General features: G+C 42.7%; 1 protein-coding gene across 1 annotated transcript in view; it reads right to left on the bottom strand.

Annotated features, from left to right (window-relative positions):
- Nucleotides 1-18,895, bottom strand: part of fgl2a (fibrinogen-like 2a) — a 29,427-nt gene extending 10,532 nt beyond the window's left edge. Inside the window, exons 1-2 of the mRNA XM_080420738.1 lie at nt 17,962-18,895; nt 13,189-13,390 (exon numbers count right to left, since the gene is read on the bottom strand). Of these exons, the coding sequence (XP_080276864.1) occupies nt 13,189-13,390; nt 17,962-18,624 (865 nt within the window). The 5' untranslated portion in view covers nt 18,625-18,895. The remainder of the gene's footprint in view (nt 1-13,188; nt 13,391-17,961) is intronic.
- Nucleotides 18,896-24,356: the final 5,461 nt, after the last annotated feature.

The raw sequence follows: 24,356 nt of genomic DNA, 5'->3' as shown, positions 1-24,356 counted from the left end.
GAGGGAATCGTACAGTCAGTGTTGAAAGAAGATCACAGAAGAGCTAAAAATAAAATAAAAGTTGTTGTACACCGATGCTATATAAAGATAAACGAGAGGTGGGAAAAGGGGGAGAGGGTTTGAGAGAGGAAGACACTGGAGAATATAGGGGAGAGGTATAAGTATCAAAAAATACAGGAGAGAAAAGTCTTTGCTATACGGGTCCAGAAGTGGACAAAGTACTCACAACAGTACTTGAGTCAAAGTAGAGACCAGTGGTTCTCAAACTTTTTGTAAATGTAAATAACTTTTTCCATCCACGGCACCCCTGACATTTGTACATTTGTGCTACTGTGTGTTTTTTAATAGCACCTTACATTTAGGTCATATCACGGTATGCAATTATGTAAATCTTGCTCCCCAAGATACAGTATGTCACGAGAAAAACTTGGAGAGGATATCCATTTCCATTATAGGACAGATTTAAACTAACTTTATACTTGACGTTTAACCACTTGAACACCAGCATCCTTATTCTGGGGGGAACATTGGGCAAAAAACTGCAGATGTACAAGCTCCAAGCACGTCACTTCGTGCCATGCTGTGAGCTTGTACATCTCTGAAAAATCTGGGGGAAAGGTTTTGCATTTTCTTAACCTTTCATTTTCTTAATCTTCTGTTTTAGGGTTCCCTGGCAGGCTGGCACACAAAAAAAATCAGGTGGGGGTCCGGGGCCAAATACATATAATTTTGGGGGTCCTTGGCACGAACTACTGCCGTAGGGCCACTCACTGCACAACAGCCAGCGTTCCGCTGCCTGTCTTATTAGCTTGCAACCCGGGTCCAAAAGTCCACAACGCTCCCCGTCAGTTAGAGATTGGGAAATGAAAGGGACAGACGTGTCAAAACAGGAGGGGGGTTGAAATGGGATTAAAGAGACATGTAGCACCTCGCTGGGAGTCAGGGACCCCGCTCCGCACGTAAGACATCCTGACACCAGGCGAGAGGAGAGGAGAGTAGAGGAGAGCAGACTAGAATAGAATATTTCATAACACTTTACTTAAAGGTCGTGTCTATAGTGCATTATAAGCGTGTTTATAATACATTATAATGCGCTTCCTAACACTTGTTGTATATATTTATAATTATGCATAACTACTTATAACAAAGACTACTTTATAACTGACTAAGTTATGGTAGTTATGTGCTGGTATAATGCATTATGACCAGCACTTAATAATACTTCATAAACCTTGTTATAAGTTGCATTATAGACCCGACCTTTTAAGTAAAGTGTTACCAAACACTTTGACTGGCATCATTCAAAAGTACACGATAACCATTAAAAGGCGCCAACATGGATAAGATCACACAAAAAAAGCAGAAGCTTGTTTCCGTTGTGGTCCATTTAAAAAAAGATTTAATCTGAAAATTTGTTGTGCCAGGCACACCCATACAAGATGTGTGAATGTTGGAATGTTTAAAAAAGATTCCAAATTTGTAAAAACAAAAAAAAAGATTTATTTGAAAATATCAGATCTACAAGCTTACAAACTTGTTGATCGGCTATTTTTCTCAAAGAGATATGGTGTAGACTGGGAAAAAACTGTCCAAGTACAGAGACAACTCAGGTTTGGTCTAGAGGATTTAACTCTCTCAGTGCCAAGCCCCGAGTTATCCCGAGTTTTCTCTGAATACCCTCCCTGCCAGAACGAGAAGAGTTTTTACTTTTTACTGTGGTCGTGCTATTCTGTTTATTTTTCATGATCACTTTCACTTTCTGATTCCTTCAGACTCATTGGGTTCCGGTTTCATGACGCAGATTCCGTTTCCGGTTCTAATTTTTTTCCCGCGGTCATTTTCGGCCAGAATAGGGAAAGTCACGGTTTTTCACACGGTATAAAAAACGAACGCAGAGCTCCACTTCTATTTTCTATAGTCTGGGTGACGAACAGTCATCGTAGTCGTGTATCACATCGTTTTAAGGCCGATCAGGGATTGTCGAAAATGTCACATCCGGTTAATGACCGGATGTGACGTGAGCCTGTTTGGGAGGGGGCGAGCGAGTCAGCGAGGTGCTCAACGTGTCGATTTGCTGCTGGTACAACTGTCGTATGTGTTTAAAACCGCAATCAGAGAATTTATTTGAATGAAAAATTACAAAATAAAAAAATGTAAAAACACGCAAATCGCTGGCACTGGGGGAGTACTTTATGAAAATACTCTTGGCAGTGAAAGAGTTAAGTGGTCGTATACAGAGTCGAACGGGGTGAAAATACACAGCGATTGCACACTAGGCCAGTACCGATATACAGTAGCAAGGTCAGAGTTAGGTTTGCCTCCCCGGTGTCAAAGCGAGGCGAGAGGCGCTAATGACTATAGAAGACGGTAGTGAAGAAATCGAAACAATCACATTGGCCTGGACTTAAAGGTTTGGCTTGGATAAAAACATGTCTTCGGGGTCGGTCTCACCGATCAATACGGAGGCCATTTTGTGTTCTCAAACAATTAATCTTTAATATGAGGTGTGTGCCGTGCATTAAGGCAGGAGCTGTGGAGGAATGAAGTATGAGACATGTAGTCACTGTCGAGCAGAAACCTTCTTTCTCCATATTTTAATGTTTTTTTTGTAAACGAATCCCCAACTTCATCATTCAAGAATGTCAGACAAAAGTAGTGAAAATAGCAGATCTACAAGCCTGCAACGTGTCGTATCGCGGCATGTTGTGAGATTGTAGATCTGCTATTTTCACAATTTTTAAACGTAGAATAATAATAAAAAAGTAACCGTTTTGGACATACCAAGGTTTCCACCCGACAGCAACGATATTTAAAGGTAAACGATTGACCATGATGGTAGATAAAAAAATAAAAAAAAGGTTCCTCACAACAGATTGAATAAAACATTTCATGACCATTGCTCAAGGTAAGGTAGATTTTGCTTGTTCCAAGTGTTATGTTAATTGCTGTTACACCCCTCCTTAGGCCTGTCAATGCGGTTTGGTCTATGCCAGATGGAAGCAACATCATTAATCCAAGTTTTCCAAAAAGAGCCCTGAGTTTTTGACATAGTGCATAATGATTAATGACCACAGGCATGGATTAGAGTATTCAACATTCTCCCCCTGACGCCCGCCCAGTTCCTTCTGGGGACAAAAGGCTATATGCGCACGCCCCTGGATGATTGGATAAATAACTTATTTTGGATAAATGTTCTTGTCGTACTTTCTAGCTTTACAGCAGTTTTATAGCTTATACAGCAGGAGGATGTGTTTGAATTCTCAGGTGGAAGTCTTAGGAAGAAGTCCAACTGCAACTGCAGACATCCATCTCCATTTTTATTGAGATAAAGAATACTTCTGTTCTTTTTCTTCCCTGGGTGTATTAGAATTAGAATTCAATCCACAGACAGCCGTTGGTTTCAGGGTCTGCTTTGATAAATGAGAGATACGGCACTATGAGTACACTGTAAAAAAAAAATACATTGTTGGAAGCCGCGGGGCTGCTGAATTATATCTCTGTAACATTAACACTTCTGTCAGCACAAAGTGTTATATCTATAAATTCCTCTAACGCCTCTCCCTCATTTAAACTCTCGGAGGCTCTCTCTCCACATTAGTATAACTGTAACTTCTGTTATCACTCTCCCAGCCTGTCCTCATCACTCTCCACCGGGCAACAGTCCTATCATCGCGTTTTAGATAGCCAGGAGCCATCTCACAAGCACGGCTATGCTACATTGGCTGACCCAAATAACTATAAAAGAAGCCTCTTAGTGATTGGCTCGCTGGCCCGCCATGGCCGGCGGCATAACAAAATGTCTGCCTGGATGAGTTATCGACATGCCGGTGGTTGGATTGTTGCATTGTCTGAAGAGCGGGTCTGTCTGTCTGTGATCAATGGCTCTGATCTCTCGGACTGACTGCGGCGCTTTCAAAATGACTGAAATTCGGATCTGTTGTTGACGGAAAAAACTCACCGCCGGCCACGCCCGCCAGACCGAATGACCATCTGTTTGACTGACAGACTTGTACATCACAGTACATAAAACTAAAAATCGTTTCCGACTTGCGTCACTGACTGAACTGAACGGTGCGCTGCATGCCTTCTGCCCTGCATAGTACTTGAAAGAGTGAAGTAGTGAGTGATGAGGCTGCTAATATCTCAGTAGCTGGCTGAGTGACTTTCTGACAGCCACTCAGCCTGATAGGGCTGATTGGCAGGCAGGCAAGGCAGGCCGGTGGGAGCAACCTTCAGCGCTATCGGGGAAGCATGCCCAGTGACAACAAACACTCATCTAACAACCACCACCTGTCAGAGAGGCAAATGTGTTCCGCCGGCGATAGTACGTATGTCTCTTCCCTAAGTGGAATTTAAATGTCCCTTTTTGAAAGTCCACACTCGTCCACACACGCAATCCCTTTCCTGTAGGAAACGCATCACTTCCACATAATGTGTTGTCGTCGTCGCCCCCCCCTCCCCGAAACAGAGGATTACACAAGAGCAAAGGGAAGTACTCTATGGTGTATGGTTGAGATGGTGTTTGGTGTATTGTTGAGTATTGTTTTTGTATTATCTTGTATATTATTTCACATTTGCTGCTGCACGCCTTACTTTTCCTTAATTTGGTGGTTAATTAAAGTATCTCATCTCATCTCTCATCTGACTAAACTCTCAACTTTTTCATGTCAAGGACCCCCAAATTAATATGTATACTGTATGACGGCGGACCCCCATCTGATTATATTTTGTGCCAGAGACCCCCATTACAAGATTTGTGATTTTTTTTGAAAAAAGCAGATCTACAAGCTCACATCACATCGTGACGTACAGTATATAGGTTTTAAAGTGGTTTACAGTGTTTCTTTTTTTATGCTAGGCCCCCAGACCCCACTTTGAGAACAACTGCTCTAAGCAAGTAAATGCACTCTTGTCCATCACCGAGGCAATGCAGATAAACAGTAACACATATCGGTTGTACATCCATCTTAACCCATTAATACCTGGAACGCATCTGTGTCACTTTTAGATTTCTTTAGGCTATTCAAAAATAGCAGATATACAAGCTCATAGCGCGGCACCGAGTGCCGCGCTATGAGCTTGTAGATCTGCTATTTTTGAAAAATCGTGAAAATTATTTTTTTTAATTTTTTTCCGAAAAAACTGTTAGGATTTAGAAAATGTTTAGAAGCGGCCTCAGGTCTTTATGGGTTAAGGCCCAGTGAGACACGGGCAAAGTTTCTCAGCAGCACCCAAAATGGACAGTGATGCCTGCAGCAGTGAAAAGGAATTGGCAACTGGAGCAAAATCGATGGCAACAACAACAAAAGTGAGGTGTACAGAACAAGAGCAACGTGAATCAAATCCTCTTGGCTGTAAGTTTGTGGGCTTAATTGCCAAAGCTCCATCCCCTTCCGAGCGATCGCTCGCACGCACAGGCTCTTGAGTGAATTTAATTGAATGCAAATCGCTGTATTATTTAGCATGTGTAATTATTTGTGCACAAACGCTGGGTTTAAAACGGGAAGCCTGGCCGCAGCTGAGGGGCTAATAGGTAGAAAGAGCCGCGGATGTATTGTTTAGTGAAAGAGAATGTAGATATTATTATTTACCGTATATCCTGTATATATATATAGTTTTGTTGACCTGAAATGCCTTTTCAAAGTTCCGACGTTTAAACTTTAGAAAAATGGGGTGGGGGGGGGGGGGGGGGGGGTTCAGGCTGGTCCGGTGCATCTCAGGATCAGGACTTCTAACAAGGCGAACAGAAAGGAGGCACTGGAACAATCTACACTTTGACAGGGTGCAGGCAGAACTATATGTGACGTTTGTCTGAAGACGTTTGTTTGAACCGTCGACTAAATGTAATGACCCGTGACTGTAACTTCTAAGAGCCTGCACACGTGTGACTGCCTGTTGATGGGTTCCAATGCCAGTGATCCGTCTCTACAACAGCACACCGTTATCTGGATAGAAACCTGGCCAACAACCACAACACAACACAACACACTTTGGGGTTGCTGCTTTTTAACTGATGATTTAAGAGACGTGTCTTGTTTCCACAATATCCTAATTAGAAAAACAACAACTCCTCAACCGAACCGTTGATCTGGTCCCAAGATTTATAGCTTATGCTGAAATAGACACAGTAAAATCCTTCAGTGTTAATTTAACACTAAATTAACACCGGGAGATTTTTTTTTATTGTCTATCTCTCTATTATGTATCACTTTTTTCGTCCAGTAACCATTTAAAATGCAATTACACCGCAATTACAAAAAGCACTTAACACCCACAAAGGCGTTTATCACCTGACTCTGATCTTGGCCGTAGTTCCGTCCACGTCGTAACCGCAGCCCTCCGGCTGTTAACCCATTCAAACCGGGAACGCATCTGTGTAACCACTTTAACCATTTTCTTTAATACTTTGGCAATATTAAGAAATAGCAGATATACCACAGAGTGCCGCGCTATGACCTTGTAGATCTGCTATTTTTAGAAAAATCGCTAAAACTATATATTATATAGTTTTTTTTTTAAGCAATTTTTTTACTCAAATCTTTGCTTCTGGGGGGGTCCCTGGAACAACATATTTTGAGATGGGGGTCCGTGGCCAAATCCATTAGTTACATACATTAGAAAGATGACAGCAACATAAGTTTTTTCCAAAAACTGTTAGGATTTAGAAGACCTTTGTAGAAAGATTTGAGTTAAAAATTAAAAAATACATATTCAAATGATTTTTCATGATTTAGGAAAAAATAGCAGCTCTGCAATATATATATCTGCTATCTTTGAATAGCCAAAAGTATAAAATAACGGTTGTAGCTTAATCTAAAATGGCACAGACGCGTTTCAGGATTGAATGGGTTAATTGTTTATTTCTCTTGGCTTCATAACAGTCACTGCCAGGCACCATTTTTTTTTTGTTTTTTTTTCCTGCTAAACCCGCGCCAGAGTAATTTGCAGATCCGCGAGCTCCAACATGACAGATTGATCTACTGAGACAAGTGTTTTCTGACCCCGGCGTAGCCGGCCGTGACTAATGTTAGGGCGGGGTGGGGCTGCCCTCGTCCGCGGCCGGCGGCAGCGTCTTGGTGCCGAGCCCACAAGACGTAATGAGGGTTAGTCGTTTTCACGCCGGATTGAGCGCTGAGGGTCACGACCTCCAGAGGAAGCGAGAGAGGAGGAGAGGAGAGAGGGAGTGTGTCGGTGGATGGATGGAGAGAGACGGAGAGAATAGGAAACGAGGAGACAACGGATGGGGCGGGGGGGGGTACAGCAGCGGTTCTCAAACAGTGGATCAGGACCCCCTTTATGGGTCACGACTCGAGTAAATATCCCTTTGTTTTTTGTTTCCTACATTTTATTTAAATGTTAAATATTATGAATTCAAAAAATTTACATACGTTTTCAAAAATAAATTCACAATTTTTCAACTTTCTTTGAAGGAATTTCATAGATAACTAAATTGGAAAAAACTTAAGAAGTAGTGAAAATATTTTCACTACTTTGGGTTCTGGGGAGACATCAAATAATTTCTCTTTTGGGTCTCGAGCTAAAACGTTTGGGGAGCACTGCTGTAGAGGACAGTAAAGGCCGATTTATAATACTACGTATGATGGTGTTGCACCCCGTAAATAGCCATAAGCTTCAGAACACATCGAGGCGCATAGCTTGTAGATCTACTGTTTAAATTAAGCATGGCCAATTTCTTAGGTCCAACTTCAGAAATTGGCACATTTCTGGCAAATTTCTCCTGTCACTGCTGTTGTGTGCCCTATACTGGCTCACCTGCCAATGAGGAACCCCCACCGGGAGGACAGGTGCGCCCCAGAAGTACTTGGTAGTGACAAATATCACTCTCCCCACCCCGGCTTCCCTCCCCCAAACACGGGCCAATTGTGTTTTTGTATGGACGCTCGACAAGTCTGATGCCCCACCTTACTGCAACTTAACCCATTCAATGTGGGAACGCTGTCATTGTCATTTTAGATTTCTTTGGCTATTCAAAAATAGCAGATCTACAAGCTCATAACGCGGGACTCGAATGAGCTTGCAGATCTGCTATTTTCGAAAAATCGTGAAAAGTTGCGCATATCTTTGAATATATATATATATTTTTTTAAGCGAACATTTGTAACGCAAATCTTTGCTTCTGGGGGTCCCTGGAACAAAATATTTGACAAATGTTCGCTTTAAAAAATATATATATTCAAAGATTTGTACAAATGTTCACGATTTTTTTTTTTTTGCAGATCTACAAACTCATAGCACGGCACTCAGTGCTACGCTATGAGCTTGTATATCTGCTATTTTTGAATAGCCAAAGAAATCTGAAAATGACACATGAGTGAACGTGGCAGCTGAACGGCTGCCGCGTTAAGTGGTTGTTTGTTAAGTTGTTTTCAATATTATTCAAGTTGGGCCCTGATCCAAAAAAAAGGTTGGTAACCACTGGTATAGATTTGGAAGGCCTCTGCCTGCCCTCTCGTTTTCTCTCTAGCTCCCTCGCTCTCTTGCCCTCTCTTTCCATCAGCCAACTTCCCCAACAACTTCCTCTCTCTCTCTCTCTTCCTGACAATATCTTTGCCTCTATGCTCCACCTTTGAGAGTCACTCCACAGTGGAGTGTATTGGAATGTCAGGGAACCTGACTCCGTTATGTAACAGAATCTGCAATCATTATAATTCAACACCATGGAGCCAGCACATCACTCCACTCAGTAAATGGCGTAAAGGCGAGACAAGGCACGTCTAAGTGCTTAACGTCAGCATGACCTCAACGTGAAGCCATTTTGCTCCTGTAGCTGGACTGTACCTCGCTAGATGGCAGAAAATATCTCTGAGTCATTTTAAGATTTTTTTGGCGGTTCAAAAATTTGCAGATATACAAGATCATACCGCGGCACCAGGTGCCGCGCTACGAGCTTGTACTGTAGATCTACACATTTGTAAAATATTTGGTTCCACTTCCAGGGACCCCCCCCAGAAGCAAAGATTTGAGTTACAAATGCTTGCTTTAAATATATATATATTCAAAGATTTGCACACATTTTCACGATAAAAAAAAAAAAAATAGCAGATCTACGAGCTCATAGCGCAGCACATCGGTGCCACGCTATGAGCTTGTAGATCTGCTATTTTTAAATAGCCAAAATTGAATGGGTTAATCATCATTTTCAGTGAGAAGGAGGCAGTGTTGCATGTAGCTGCAGAGAGCTAGGTTTTTAGTGAGATATTTAAGATATTAAAAGGCTGCTATGTTTCAAACAGTTTTTTAAAGCAGTAGCAGCCAGGACCAGAATTTTCCCCTCATGCATCTTTGAAATAGTCGCTGTCCGGGTGGAAACCTTGCATGTCCGAATACAAGGTTTAACAAAATTGTGAAAATAGCTGATCTACAAGCTCACCACGCATCGCATCGTTGTCGTCCGTTGTTGTTCCGAACCCCCTCAAGACGAGTCCCCAGCTAAATGTGGTCATATATAGCATCAAAATCTGATTTACCACTTTAAACCTATATACATCCCATATTTGAAAATGGCATATCTACAAGCTTGGAGATGGGTCTTGTGGGCCCTCTCAAAGTGGGGTCCGGGGACCCCCTAGGGGTCCTTGGGGGGGAGGGGGGGTACCAGGGGGTCCCCAGCAAGATGTGTTAATAAAGCGTTAATAAAGCAATCATTTTAACCCCTTTATCCATATTTTATACTTTGGCTATTCAAAAATAGCAGATCTACAAGCTCATAGCGCGGCACCGAGTGCCGCGCTATGAGCTTGTAGATCTGCTATTTTTTTTTTTATCGTGAAAATGTGTGCATTGAATATATATATATTTTTTAAAGCGAACATTTGTGACTCAAATCTTTGCTTCTGGGGGTCCCTGGAACAAAATATTTTTAAATGGGGGTCCGGCGGCCAAATACATAACATTTTAGGGGTCCTTGACATGAAAAAGTTCTGAGAAGCACCGTCCTACTGGACTGACTCGGGGGCTAATAGACAGCGGGAACATACTGTAGCTGTAGGTTGAAGGTACAGTACGTGGTGCAGTCAGTCAGAATAAAGGAAAGGCCAATAGAAAGTGAAAGGCCTCCCTCAGGGATGTTGGCTCTATAATGGAGTGTGCTTTCCTGGAATGGCTTTGGCCAACTCGCCCCAGGTAAAGTTAAATAAAATATTGATTCAATTACATTTTATAGGGGGGGCTTCCTCTATTGGTGGTTGAAAGATGCCTTTTCACTTTCCCAACCTCCCGAAATCACTCAGTGTGCTTCCTGCGTTGTGCAATCTGCAGAGGCCTGTCGTACAGAAAAAATCGTGGGCCATATTGTTGCTTTCGGGCAGAAAGCTTGTATGTCCGTGTTTCAACTTTTTTATGTTTTAGTTTTTTATTGTAAATCAGTGGTTCTCAACCGGTGGTCCGGGGACCGCCAGTGGGCCTTGAGAGGGTTCCAGGGGGTCCCCAGCAAAAGGTGTTAGTACCTTTTCACCCCTTTATCCATATTGTATACGTTGGCTATTCAAAAATAGCAGATATACAAGCTCACAGCGCGTCGTCTCGTGCCGCGCTGCGAGCTTGTACATCTGCTATTTTTGAACATTTTCGAAAAATCTCGACAGTGTTTGAAGAACTTCGTAGAACACAAATCTTCTCTTAAGGGGCAAGACCACTTTGGTAGAGGTTTGGGTTGTGTAGTTACCTTCCCATGATGTAACTCCGAAGGTGTGCAAGAAATAAAAAATAATGGCTCCATTGATTAGAAATTGATAATTCAAAATATGCTCCTCATTGACTTACATTGTATGCTGAAACAGCTTTCAAAGTCACTCTTTTAGCCCGTAAACCAACACAAACAAAGTTGATTCAGACTATATAGAGCATCACCAAACCTAGTACTGTTTATTTTTTTTATAAAAATGTTAACTTCCTGCTGATTTTACTATTTGAAGATCCGGATCCGGATCCGCAAATCCAGTCCGGGTTTTCTTCTTAATAAAAATAGCAAAATCAACAGGAAGTTAACATTTTAATATAAAAAACAAACAGTACTGGGTTTGGTGATGTTCTATATTGTCTGAATCATCTTTGTTTGTTTGTTTATGTGCTAAAAGAGTACCTTTGAGAGCTGTTTTACCGTACAATGTAAGTCAATGAGGAGCATATTTTGAATTATCAATTTCTAATCAATGGAGCAATTATTTTTGATTTCTTGTCCACGTTTGGAGTTACACCATGGCAAGGTAACTACACAACCCAAACCTCTACTAAAGTGGTCTTGCCCTTTAAGGGGGTCCCTGGCACAAAACATTTTCAGATGGAACATAGGTTTCCTTTTCCCCCTCATTTCCTGAAAAGTAACAGTTTTGGACATACAAGGTATTCCGCCCCGACAGTGCCGGTGATATGTTGACGTGGATATTGTTATCCTGGAAGACAATGTTCCCATCAAGAAAAGAAGAATTGTATATTCTGGGGAGGTGAGATAGAAGCGTCTCAAGGTTTGTTTTGTGTTTACAGTTCAGCCCCCTAGCCCTCTTACGGATGATTGGATTGATTCCATGCCAGAATGCACCTCACACCAGTTAGGACGGCCAAAAACTCAACGCTGCTGCTGTAGTGGGACTGTGTGTGTGTGTGTGTGTGTGTGTGTGTGTGTGTGTGTGTGTGTGTGTGTGTGTGTGCTGCAGTGTCCTGTCCTCAGCCATGCCTGCCTAACTGTGTACCGTGCCGAACGAAACGGGGAGAGGAATAGAGACCAGAATAGAATGGAATAGGAGTGATATTACTCAGAGAGCCATGAAAACCAGGACTCTGCAACGCTCCACAGAGAATAGACGAGAATAGAAAACAATAGCAGGTAACCAGGGTTCCATTTCTGATTTATAAAAAGCGGGGGGGGGGGGGGGGGTGGCATTTTCGTTACCACTTAAGCTCTATACTTCGTTGATTGGCGTACAACAAATAGTAAAAATAGGGCCGTTCCAAAATGTCACATGTCGCATCGCCATGTGAGTTTGTAGATATGTTTGAACATTTGTAAACATTTGCCCAAAATAGGGATGCCATGGTTAATGATGTTAACATACGATTTTTTAAATTAAATTGTTATTTTGTGATATTCAAACATAAATATCAAACATGTCAGACATCTCCAAAAGGAAATGCATGCATATTATATTCATTCTGACCAGGAGCAGAGACGAAAACATATCCCCCACCGGTGTTAAAATATGAATGACCAGAGAGGAGGATATCAAATTCAGAGGAAAATGGAATCATGTAGGTCACTGGTTCTCAACCTCGGGCCGAGGACCACAAGGGGGTCGGAGTTTAAATGAACACCAGTGGTGGAAAAAGTACTTTTTTGCTCAAGCAAAAGTTTCAATAATGCAATAAAGTCTGGAATTAAAAATGTACTTAAAGTACCAAAAGTAGAAAGTACTCATTATGCAGAATTTTCAAATGTAACATCTTTTGGAAATAGCAGATCCACAAGCTCACAATGCTTCGCATCGCGACGCATTGTGAGCATGTAGATCGGCTATTTTCAAATGGCCGAAATATATATAGGGCTGAAGTGGGTAATGTATGTTTTGTATTAATAATCAAAATCTACAAAATAACTAGTAACCAAAGTTTTCAAATAATTGTAGTGGAGTAAAAGCATAATATTTTCCTCTGAGATGTAGTGGAGTAGAAGCAAAAGTACAGAAAATTGGAAATACTCCAGTAAAGTAAAAATCACACCCTGTGTGAAGTGGGCGGTGTCTTGCTAGCTAATCACAATACTGAATGGAGTCAACCAATCATGTACAAAAAATAAATACATTTATTGAAACACTCTTTATGATGGAAGAAACCATAACTTAAAAAAAACTAATTTATGGTTTTTTTTAAGTTATGGTTTCTTATATAGGGCTATGCACATGTGTCATGTGACACTGGCCAATCACAGCCCTGAATAGACTGTGATTGACCAATCACGGTGCAGGGTTAGGCGGGGTACATTTTTGGCCAATCACAGCGCAGGATTTCTTGTACAAATATCCAAACCTCACTTATAGGGGCGGTTTCACCGCCCAAAAATAGCTCAAAATTGTACTTAAATGTACTTAGTTACTTTACACCACTGATGGATTTGACAGTGTAGACCCCTCTTTGAGAAGCACTGGTGTACTGCATAGTAACTAAGTGTGAACTCACATTGCGGGCCTTGCTGCTGGGGACACTGCTTGTGGCAGGTGGAGCTGAGCTTGTTGACCACGCCGGTGATGTTCTCCACCTTGGTGTCCACCATGGCCTGGACCTTCTCCATGTTGACCAGCTTACCGTCCAGGCTGCTCTGCAGCGTGGAGATCTGGGTGCGGGCGTTGCGCAAGCTGGCCGACATGCGGTTCATCTTCACCTGGGGGGGGGGGGGGTTGTGTTGTGGGGTGGGAAGCACACAGAAATTCGTTTGTCATTTTGCTCACATGCAGGGATGGATGGCGTCATCAGCTGGCCTCTTTCAGAGCCAAGCTGTCTAAAACAGCGTTGCCAAGTGTGCCTATTATAAGCGACTTTTCGCTTGTTTTTCTGTAAAGTCGCTTGTAAATATTGGTGGTTGCGTTTTTTTGGGCTTCCTGCCTAATGTTCTTTTAACCAGTGGTTCTCAAAAAAAATATATTTAAGGACCCCCAAATTAATATGTACTGTATGTATTTGTCCACGAACCCTCATCTGAAAATATTTTGTGCCAGGGACCCCAATACAAGACTTGTGTAAAATGTTCCCAAAACATTCCACCTTTTTCACTGTGTGTGTGTGTGTGTGTGTGTGTGTGTGTGTGTGTGTGTGTGTGTGTGCGCGTGCGCGTGCGTCACCCTGGTCTAACAAGGACGTGAATGGTGGTCGAACGGGCTGAAAGCATACCCAAATATGGATTCATACAATACTGTACTGTCTGTAATACTGTACATCATAGACTAGCCACATATGAGTCCCAGATCCACATGAAACCATGCTGTTATTGGACCCAGTCTGGTGTGTTAATAATTCCACAGATGCTGGTGAATATGTGTATAAATCAGCAGCCCACCGTTCCACCGTTTAATTAGTTTAATTTGGAATTTGGAGCAGAAAAGTGCCTTCTGGCAGAGCAGTCGCTTATACGCACCAACGTGACACACTGTGCAGCCACTGGCCAAATTATACCCACATTTGGCAGATGGAGGCTTGTTTTAACGTCCCAGGGCTACAAATACAACCCAGTGTGTAATTGTGTTTTTTTCGTTTAATGTGCTAGGAATCAGGTAGAGGTCAGTGTGGTGTAGGAATGGACAGGAGAGAGGATGCCTTGCATTCTAAATAAGATTGTCATTTCAAATTTCCATTTACATTCCAGTTGAGTACACTTGAAGGGAGGCAAGGAAATCCTATCTGAGTCGGCACTTTGCATTCATTGTGTTCATTAGGTGTTAGTTGGCTTTTTTGAAGTTTATGTTCCTGTTTTAAACACTTGACCACAAACATTTTCTAAATTATTAAAGGACGACTTCACCGATTCTCTTCATATAAATGGTCCTCACTTATGCTCATTATAATATGGTACCATTTTCGTCTACCCACTCTAGTTCAGAATCACGCCTACCAATGACATCATTGGTAGGCGCCGGGTTTGGTCTTTTCAAATATATATTTTTTATTAACACATCGGGTGCCAAAAACGGTCCGGACCGTTTTTGAGAATCCAAACGAGGAGTGCCCAAAACGGTCCGGACCGTTTTTGACCCAATTTTATTTGTATACGTTGGGCCCACGTGGGGCGCTCTAACGAAACTTTGGGATCATCTAAGGAGTTTTTTAGAAGGAGAGGCCGGATGTGGATCCATGTCAAAAATCCTTCCGGTCGGCCTTTCCAATGTTATCTCCTTGACTAAAAGCTTAAAGGCATACTAGGTAACGTTTTCAACAAAACTAAAGTTAAATTGTATATCTTTTGTGAGTGGCAAAAGTTTCACAACACCCACTCCATGAATTTCACCCCCGGAAGCCTTTTATTTATATATTTTATATTGAACGTGGACTGGGGGGACTTTCCCGGGGAAATGACGTCATCTGGCCGGAAAACGGAGGTGGAAATGCACTGGTTTCCTGTTTGGCCAGGAACTACCGCAACGGTTTCCTGTTTGGCCAGGAACTATCGCGCTAGTAACAAAAAGGAACCTCACGCTGATTTTAAGAGAATGTAGGATTAGAAGATCGAAAAAGAACAGAAAAAGAAAGCACAGCTCATGGTAACTAATGCTCCACTGGCTAAGAGAAACGATCCGTAGATAGTATAAAACAATTAAAAGATCGCTTTTTGAAACGCTTCCGGCTTCCGGTGAAAACGAATGGAATTCTGGGTAATCGAGGACCACGGAAATTGTATGCAGTGACGGTAGTGACCAGCAGAGGTTGCTAAAAATCGTTAGTTGTGAATTTGCATTGTACGACTTTAATATCTCCATTTCTTTTTAACATGGTGGAAGCGAGCCGTTTTCGATCGGCGATCACTCTGCAATGGAGGATCGCGTTAGACATATTATTGTTCCAGGTGTTAGTCGGGACCCTCCGCCGTCTCGCACGCACGCTTTGTTTACATGCACTTCCGCGTCGGGGCTTCTACAGCACGAAACGTATCAACGTAAGTGGATGGAAGAATAGCCGGCACTGAACGTATAATATTTGAATAAACCTGCGAGAAAAATGTCTTCCATTATAGCATGCTAACTTTCCAGGAATAGGAAGCCTGTAGTTTCTATTAGCTTCAATTCCCCATCGATGATGTCACTGGTAGGCGGGTTTTGAACTGTCCACAGCCCTCCTCTGAGACACAGACCGAGTAGACAAAAACGGTGCTACAGTATGTTATCATGAGCATTAGTGAGGACCAATTATATGAAGATAGGTTGAACATGGGTGAAGTGGTCCTTTAACTAAATGAGGCTATTTTCAAATAGCCTATAACAGTTCTCAACCTTTTCTGGACCAGGGCCCGCACTTGAAAATCTCAAAAACGTTCGCGGCCCACCCATCTGACCACTTGTTAAAGGACCACTTCACCCATTTTCAACCTATCTTCATATAATTGGTCCTCACTATTGTTCGTTATAATATGGTATCATTTTTGTCTACTCGGTCTGTGTCTCAGAGGAGGGCTGTGGACAGTTCAGAAACCTGTCTACCAGTGACATCATTGATCGGGAATCCAAGCTAAAAGAAACTGCAGGCTTTCTATTCCTGGAAAGTTAGCATGCTATAATGGAAGCCATTGTTCTCGCGTAAAAAAATAAACATTTATCTGCTTAACGATGATGTCACTGGTAGGCGGGTTTCTGAAGTGTCCACAGCCCTCCTACGAGACAGAATTCTTCCCCCCCCCATTTTATCATGAACATTAGTGAGGACCAATTATATGAAGATGGGTTGAAAATGGGTGAAGTCGTCCTTTAAGTGGTCAGACGCTTTGTGCGTTTTCCAGAGCATGTTTATGTTAATGATCAATCAATCGATTGTATTCCGGCTTGGATCGATGGAACGTAGTTTAGTTCATATTTATCGGTATCACGATGAAAACAATTTCCCACCAATGTTTTAAAGAAAAATTACTGTGACATTTGTTTTACACAATTCTTCTAAATATTAATGTTATATTATTATTAAAATATTAGTGTTTCGGCCAATTATTTGGGCGTTCCACTTGCACTATCCTCACAGCCCACCAGGTTGAGAACCACTGGCCTATAATGACACGGCCAAAATGTAGATGCCAGGGTTAAAGTGGTTAAACTACCTGGTAGGTTTTGTTGTTGTTGTTTTTTTATTTTATTTTGTCATTGCTCAGGGATCCAAGCAGGTGATGATCTGGAACCACTAACCCACTGAAACAACCCTTTAGTCATCATTTATTACAGAAGTGTTTATCTGGGATTTTGTTGCAGTTCTACTTTTTTGTACTTCTCGGTTCTCTGTTTTGCAGTTTCCCACGGCTGCAAAACCGTTGAGTTTGTAACTCTCTCATCTGATGACACATCAGGCGTCTCAAGTCAAAGAAAGAAAACATCGTTTCTGAATACTGAACAGGACTTTCTATTTTGGGGAATTGAACCAAATTGAGGACGCTCTTAGAAACCAAAGGAAATGATACCTTAGTACTTAACCTATTGAGACCTGGAACTGTGTCATTTTTAAATTTGAGCTAAAAATCATTATTTTTGCACTTTGGGCTATTCAAAAATAGCAGATATACAAGCTCGTAGCGCGGCACCGAGTGCCGCGCTACGAGCTTGTAGATCTGCTATTTTTTTTTTATCGTGAAAATGTGCGCAAATCTTTGAATATATATATTTTTAAAGCGAACATTTTTAACTCAAATCTTTGCTTCTGGGGGGTCCCTGGAACATAATATTTTGATGGGGGTCCGCGGCCAAATACATATAATTTTGGGGGTCCTTGACATGAAAAAGATTGAGCACCACTGATATAGAAACATACGTTTTTCAGAATACTGTTGAGATTTAGGAGACATGTAGAATCGGCTTCAGGTCTCAATGGGTTAAATTATTCCTGAAGTATAATAGTACTTCACATTTATGACTGCTGGTCCGGGTGCCACAAACGCAGAATTAAATACTTTTTTATTCATCATACCACGGGGTCATATTTAATCACCAACAGCATTTTAACCCATTAATACCTACAGTAGAACGCATCTGTGTCACTTTAGATTTCTTTGGCTATTCAAAAATAGCAGATATACAAGCTCATAGCGCGGCACTCGGTGCCGCGCTATGAGCTTGTAGATCTGCTATTTTTGAAAAATCGTGAAAAAATATTTTTCTGATTTTTTTTCAAAAAACTGTTAGGATTTAGAAAACATTTTTTAAGAATCGCCTCAGGTCTTAAAGGGTTAAAGGGAAACATTTCTAATGTAACCACAGCGTGCCTCTTTACCTGCATCTCCTGCATGCTGTTGGGGTGCAGCAGCGGCGTCCTGGAAGAGCCTTGCCCCGCTCCGAGTCCGTTCCCCGCGCTTCCAGTAACCATCCCGTCTCCCCGCACCACCACCACCACCACCTCCTCTCTGCCGGCCCCGGTAGCCTGCTGCTCCACCTGCCTCTCCCCTGCTCCCCCTACGCCACCGTCCCCCTCTGGGAACGACACCTGTCCCTCATCTGCCTGCGGCACAAAGCCCCCTGCCTCAGCTCCGGTGCCACCGCGGCGGCTCCCGCCAGCGCCGCCCTGGCACTCCAGGCAGTCGCTCTTCAGCTGGTCGACGGTCTCTTTGAGGCTCTGCAGCTCCCTCAGCGTCTTCTCCAGCAGCCTGAACTGCTTGGGCAGCTGGATGGTGAGCGGAGGCAGGGTGAGCTGGTACGGGCACTCAGCGCCCGCCGCCTCTCCCCCCGCTCCAGAACCCTCGCCGCCGCAGTGTCCCGACGGCTTCAGCTTCAGGGCGCAGCCGGCTCCTGCCGTCGAGTCGCCTCCTCCGGAGGAGGAGGAGGAGTAGCGCGGTCCTTTAGCGTCCCATCTCTGGCGGCCGTCGGCAGAGGGGTCCGGCGGGACCGCGGCGGCAGCGAGCAGGAGAGTGGCACAGACGCACAACGAGACGGTCCTCATTCCGTGCCCCGTGACGGTGTCGATGGGGTGGCGAGTGATGGATGCGAGTTTGTAAAAGTGCGATTAAGTATGTGCGGCGCGTAAAGTGCGATTCGAGTGGTTTACGGGAGAGTGCAGGTTCTTAGTCCGTGCGTCCGTAGTTTTGAATCCAGGAGAAGCAGCGTGTGTGTGTGTGTATAGGAATGTGGAGCCGCGTGTTCCGATAACGCAGTTGTTTGGGAGTGTGTAGTGCGTGTGTGTGTGTGTGTGTGTGTGTGTGAGCGCAGTCTGCAGGAGGGAGAGAGAGCGCACAGGGAACTGCCTCTGCCTCAGATAGCTGTGTCATTAATATCAGGACAGAGAGCGAGAGAGGGAGGGAGGGCAGAATAAAGAGAGAGAGAGAGAGAGAGAGAGAGGGAGAGGAAGAGAGCTGAGTTACACAGGATGGGAGGGGCAGCGCTGTATTGCGTAATACCAATACAATATCAGCAGCAGCGCTGTAGAGAGAGAGAGAGAGAGATAGAGAGAAATGGAGAGAGAGAGGTTAAGGGAGACAGAGAGAAAATAGAGAAAAAGAGGAGGATGGGGATGGGGGGGGGGAGTGTACTGTAGGTATTCTGCATACCGTTGTCTGCATGGTTTAGTCCAGCATTACTCAGCCTATTTCCCTTAACCCTTTAAGACCTGAGGCGATTCTTAAAAAAAACAGTTTTTTTGAAAAAAAATCAAAAAAAGAACTTTTCAAGATTTTTCAAAAATAGCAGATCTACAAGTTCATAGCGCGGCACTCGGTGCCGCGCTATGAGCTTGTATATCTGCTATTTTTGAATAGCCAAAGACATCTAAAGTGACACAGATGCGTTCCAGGTATCAATGGGTTAAGAGAAAAATGACTCACAGGAGGAGTTCTTTCTTGTCCTTTTAGTTTTGTTTTTACACTCTGCTCTTTACCCTGTTTTGGTTTTGTTGTTTTGGCCGTGGTCCCATCACTAAGCCTCCGAGTCACATTCCAAGGCGGTTCCGATTCTGAATACGATACGTCCCACCTGCAAAAACAACCCCAAAAATACATAGTTTGTGTTTGTGCCATTTTGAGGTCTCTCTCTCGGGAGGAATTAGGCTCAGGTGTGTGTGTTGCCGCATAGAGCAGTAGTTTTCAAAGTGGGATCCGGGGCCGGGGGACTCCCAAGGGGTCCTTGAGGGGGTACCGGGGGGTCCCAGCATCATTAGTTAATATAGCATCAAAATCAGTGTAACCACTTTTGACCACACATCAACTATTTTTAAATAACCGATCTACAAGGTTGTAGATATGTAAAAATATTTTAACAACACAAATCTTGTGTGGGGGTCCCTGGCAATTTTTTAAAATAATTTTCAGATGGTGGTCCACATCTTAATTTGGGGGTCCTTGACATGAAAATGTTTGAGAACCACTGGCGTAGAGAGATCAGGGCGGGGAGGGGACTGCATGGGGACATACAGTACAGTACAACAAGAAATAAGATATTCTCTAATCTAATCTAATCTCAATTATGTTAAACATTTTTTTTAAGATTTGTGTATTTCAAAGTGCTCTTCTCAATTTAGCCCTATATATAATAATCAAAATATGTGATCCACAAGCTCACAATGTATTGCACTGCGACAATGTATAGTCAGTTTGTAGATCTGCTAGTTTTCATTAAAGGGCCTACACCATGAATTTTAGAAAATATATATATATTTAATATCATATTGTTTATGTCCCTCAAACGTTTTTCAAAAGGTTTGAGCCTAAATCAAGCCTCAGAAATACTCATTCCAACTAACTTCTCTCTGGCTTATAAAGCACTTTCACTTGCAATACCACATTGTCCTGTTTGGCACGGGGCGCTATTGAGCCAGTTTGTATGCATGTTATCTCCTGGTTCTGGAAAAAGAACTGAAACTGAAAAACGGGAGGTATTGTACCCTGACCACGTCAGGGACCAAATCAGTTTGGCCTGTTTTGAGACCAATTTCAGAAAACCACAGATTTGCTGTGAAAGCCTGAGTGTTCAAACTAGGGTATTTTTGGGGATAGAAGAGAGGTAGGGGAGACCAAAGACGCACAAAAAAGAAGAAAAAGTTCAAATTCATGGTGTAGTCCCTTTAAAAAATGAAAACTAGGACGTGTTGTGACGTTATTTCTTCTAAAAAGACTTGGTGTATATTGAAAACGAACGCTCCAAGTACAGCGCAACTCAGGTCCGTTTTACTAAGTCTATAGAGGGTCTAAGTGGTTAAACTGAAGTGATCTAGATGAATTCCAAAAATTATCAAATTCCGCTGCACCCCCTAGACTGGCGTCATGGCACCCTAGGGTGCCACGGCACCCACTTTGAGAAACGCTGCCTTAAAGTCATGCCAAGTTACCGCAACTTTAGCGTCATTTTTTAATATCATAACAAGCGCCACTGCGACGTGATGTCACCACAGTGGTGATTTAGGGGCACCGTTCTGTGTTTAGGCTCTTTGGACGACAACAGCAGATAGAAAAGTTAATGAAGTTCTTCTTAATGTGCACACTTGTTTACTTGCACACTTAATTGACTCAGATATTAATAACAGTTTGTGGCGGCGAGGGTCATTCTTTAAGTGTTTTTCAGATTTAAAATGATTGGAATCCCTCTCATCGTACTCCCACAGACATATTATTATTAATGCAAGGATCCATTTTCATGGAGTTGGTTTTGATAATAATTAAGCCATGAAAACTATTAAAGCTGTTTGTTTACTCTGCGGTGAGTGGGAACGCCTCTGGCTCTTGGCTTGGGTCCGAGCCAGAGATAGACAGAGCTGGGAACGCTATGGGGGCTTAGCAATGCAAATGCCGTAAGGAGGCTATGTATCAAAATATGCCAACTGCATGATATTTTTTCCCAAAGTGCCATGTCGACCTGAGGTGTACTGGGAGTGGATGGTACTTGATTTCTGAGCTTTTATTGGCGCCAAGCTTTATTCATTGAGCTACACTGTAACTTTAAATTAATTTAACACTGAGAGTGTACCAAGCGCTGATATGTTACCAGTCACTTTATTAAACAACTCTACTTTCTAAATCATATACCATTTGAAAATCAGATCACGTAGATTTCAGGAAGAATTTGGGTTTCTTCCCTGTCCTATTTGGAGTGTGCGTGCGCCGATCGGTCCAGTGGTGCCGGAGGTTATCTGACTATCTGATTAGCTGAAGTTTGACACGTGCCAGCTAGTGTAGCTGCTGTGACCAGCAGTTAGTTTTGTGCCCTCTGTTTGTGGTTACAGTAATCTCTTACAGCATCTCTATACTGGTTTCTGTGGAACGTGATCTTTGTGCAAACAGCCTGTCAACAGTAGGCCTAGTAAGTGATAGTGTATGACTCACACACTCACACACTCACAGACGTGTGTGTACCGTGGTGGTGGACCGTTGCTCTGTGTGCACTACAATCTGAATGACGTCAGTCAGCAGGCATTTTTCTACAGAAGAGCAAGTGAAACACATTTGTGGTTTTCTTAGAAAAGTGATTTAATCTGGAACTGTTGGAAGTGTTTAGTTTTAACGGAATAAAACTGAAACCAATAATGAATTATTAAATTTTTTTACTAAAACTAAAAAAAAAATAACAATACAATCTAAACTGAAACTAGCAAACCCACCCATTAATCTAACTGAAACCAGGCCGGGTTGCCTACCCAGGGCCCTCCAAATTTGGAAGGCAGTCATAGCCAATTGGAATGGAATCTTCTAAATCTGACCGATACATCTCGGATCACATTACACCCGAGATAATATGTACTGTGTCATTTCACAAACTGTTCAAACCCTTCTCCTTCTTCCCTTTCTTTTTTTCTATGGAAATAACAATACAATGGAACTATGCACGAAAACTAATTTCACCCACTTTTTGTCTCCGCCAGGCCGAAAGGCATGGCGAGAGAGTACGTTTTACCCCCTGTCCGTCCGTCCGTGTGTCCGTCCGTCCGTCCGTCCGTCCGTCCGTCCGTCCGTCCGTCCGTCCGTCCGTCCGTCCGTCCGTCCGTCCGTCCGTCCGTCCGTCCGTCCGTCCGTCCGTCCGTCCGTCCGTCCGTCCGTCCGTCCGTCCGTCCGTCCATCTGTCTGCGAGCGACTAATCTCCGGCACCGTTGGCCCGGCCGCTGCGAAACTGTGCACACATACTCCCTGGATGCCAATTCAGAACCTCTGGCCCAAATTTTTCAGATTGGCCTGTTATAGCGCCACCAGGAGGCCTATTTGTGCAAAATCCATTTTTTTATATTACTCCTACAGATTTTATCCAAACATCACGCAAATCATTACACAGTATCTCTGTAGTCATGTGATCAACACGGATCTGTCTAATTTTCCATATTCCATCCTGATTGGCTAAGGTTGGCTTCCAAAGTTTGCAGGATTGGTCCATTTTGAACTAAATGCCTCAAATCATGAACGCAGCTTGCGATTTCCGTGAAATTTCACACGCACATTCCCACTAGGCCGAGGAATAAATGCCACTTGAAAATTTTCAAATCAGCCTCATGGTGGCGCTATAAAAGGCCAAATTGCGTTTTTAACTGTAACTGCACCGATCTGCGTGAAACTTTGCACGCATACTCCCTAGAGGCCAAGGAAAAACATATGCCCTGCATTTTTCACATTAGCCTTTTATAGCGCCACCAGGAGGCCGACTTATGTAAAATACATATTTTGAGATTAAGCCTTCAGATTTTATCCAAATGTCACGCAAATCGGTACACATGATCTCTATAGTCATGTGATCAAGATGGATCTGTTTGATTTTTCATATTCCATCCTGATTGGCTAACATTGACATCTAAAGTTTGCAAGAGTGGCCCGTTTTGAACAAAATGCCGCAAATCATGAACGCAGCGTCCGATTGCGGTGGAACTTTGCACGTACATTTGCACTACGTTGAAGAACAAACGCCACCCTTTTAACATTGCCCTATTATAGCGCCACCAGGAGGCCGATTTTTCTTTTTTATATTACTCCTACAAATTTTGTCCAAACATCATGCAAATCAGTACACATTATCTCTTTAGGCAAGTGATCAAGATGGTTCCATACGATTTTTTATATTCCATCCTGACTGGCAAATTCTGAACATTGCTGGCCCACAATAACCTACCTGACCTGGCGGAGACCTGTGCTCCGAGGAGCACTTTTTCTAGTTTACTTCTGTAAACCTGTGATGTGAAAATTAAAGGGATATTTCACTTTCAAATAAACTTTTGGTCATTTTATCCTCTACTCAGGACTTAGTGAGCCCCCCAGACAGTTTTTAAGTTGCTCGATTCAGTATTTAGATATTTGATATTCATTTTATCAGTAACTTCAAACTCCATTTTAACCATGTTAGATTCATCGAAAACACCCGTCCTTGGTTCTGGTGACTCACCCTGCCCTCCTAATGCGTGAGGGGGCCGTGTTTTTTCGACAAATGTTTTCATTTATTTTATTTATTATTGTATTTTATTTTTTTAATTTTCCCCCAAAAAATATTAAAAATAAATGAAAAAAGTAATTGAAAAAACACGGCCCCCTCGCGTATTAGGGGGGCGGTATGAGTCACCAGAACCAAGGACGGGTGTTTTTGATGAATCTAACATGGTTAAAATGGAGTTTGAAGTTACAATGGGTTTGTATAGGAAGGGGGCGTGTCTGATAACATTTATATCAAATATCTATATACTGAATCGATCAACTTAAAAACTGTCTGGGGGGCTCA

Source organism: Gymnoscopelus braueri (genome assembly GCF_963280865.1).
Source record: "Gymnoscopelus braueri genome assembly, chromosome: 23".
NCBI classification, from domain to species: Eukaryota; Metazoa; Chordata; class Actinopteri; order Myctophiformes; family Myctophidae; genus Gymnoscopelus; species Gymnoscopelus braueri.
Note: the sequence above shows the minus strand (reverse complement) of the source record. Positions and strands in the feature narration are given on the sequence as shown.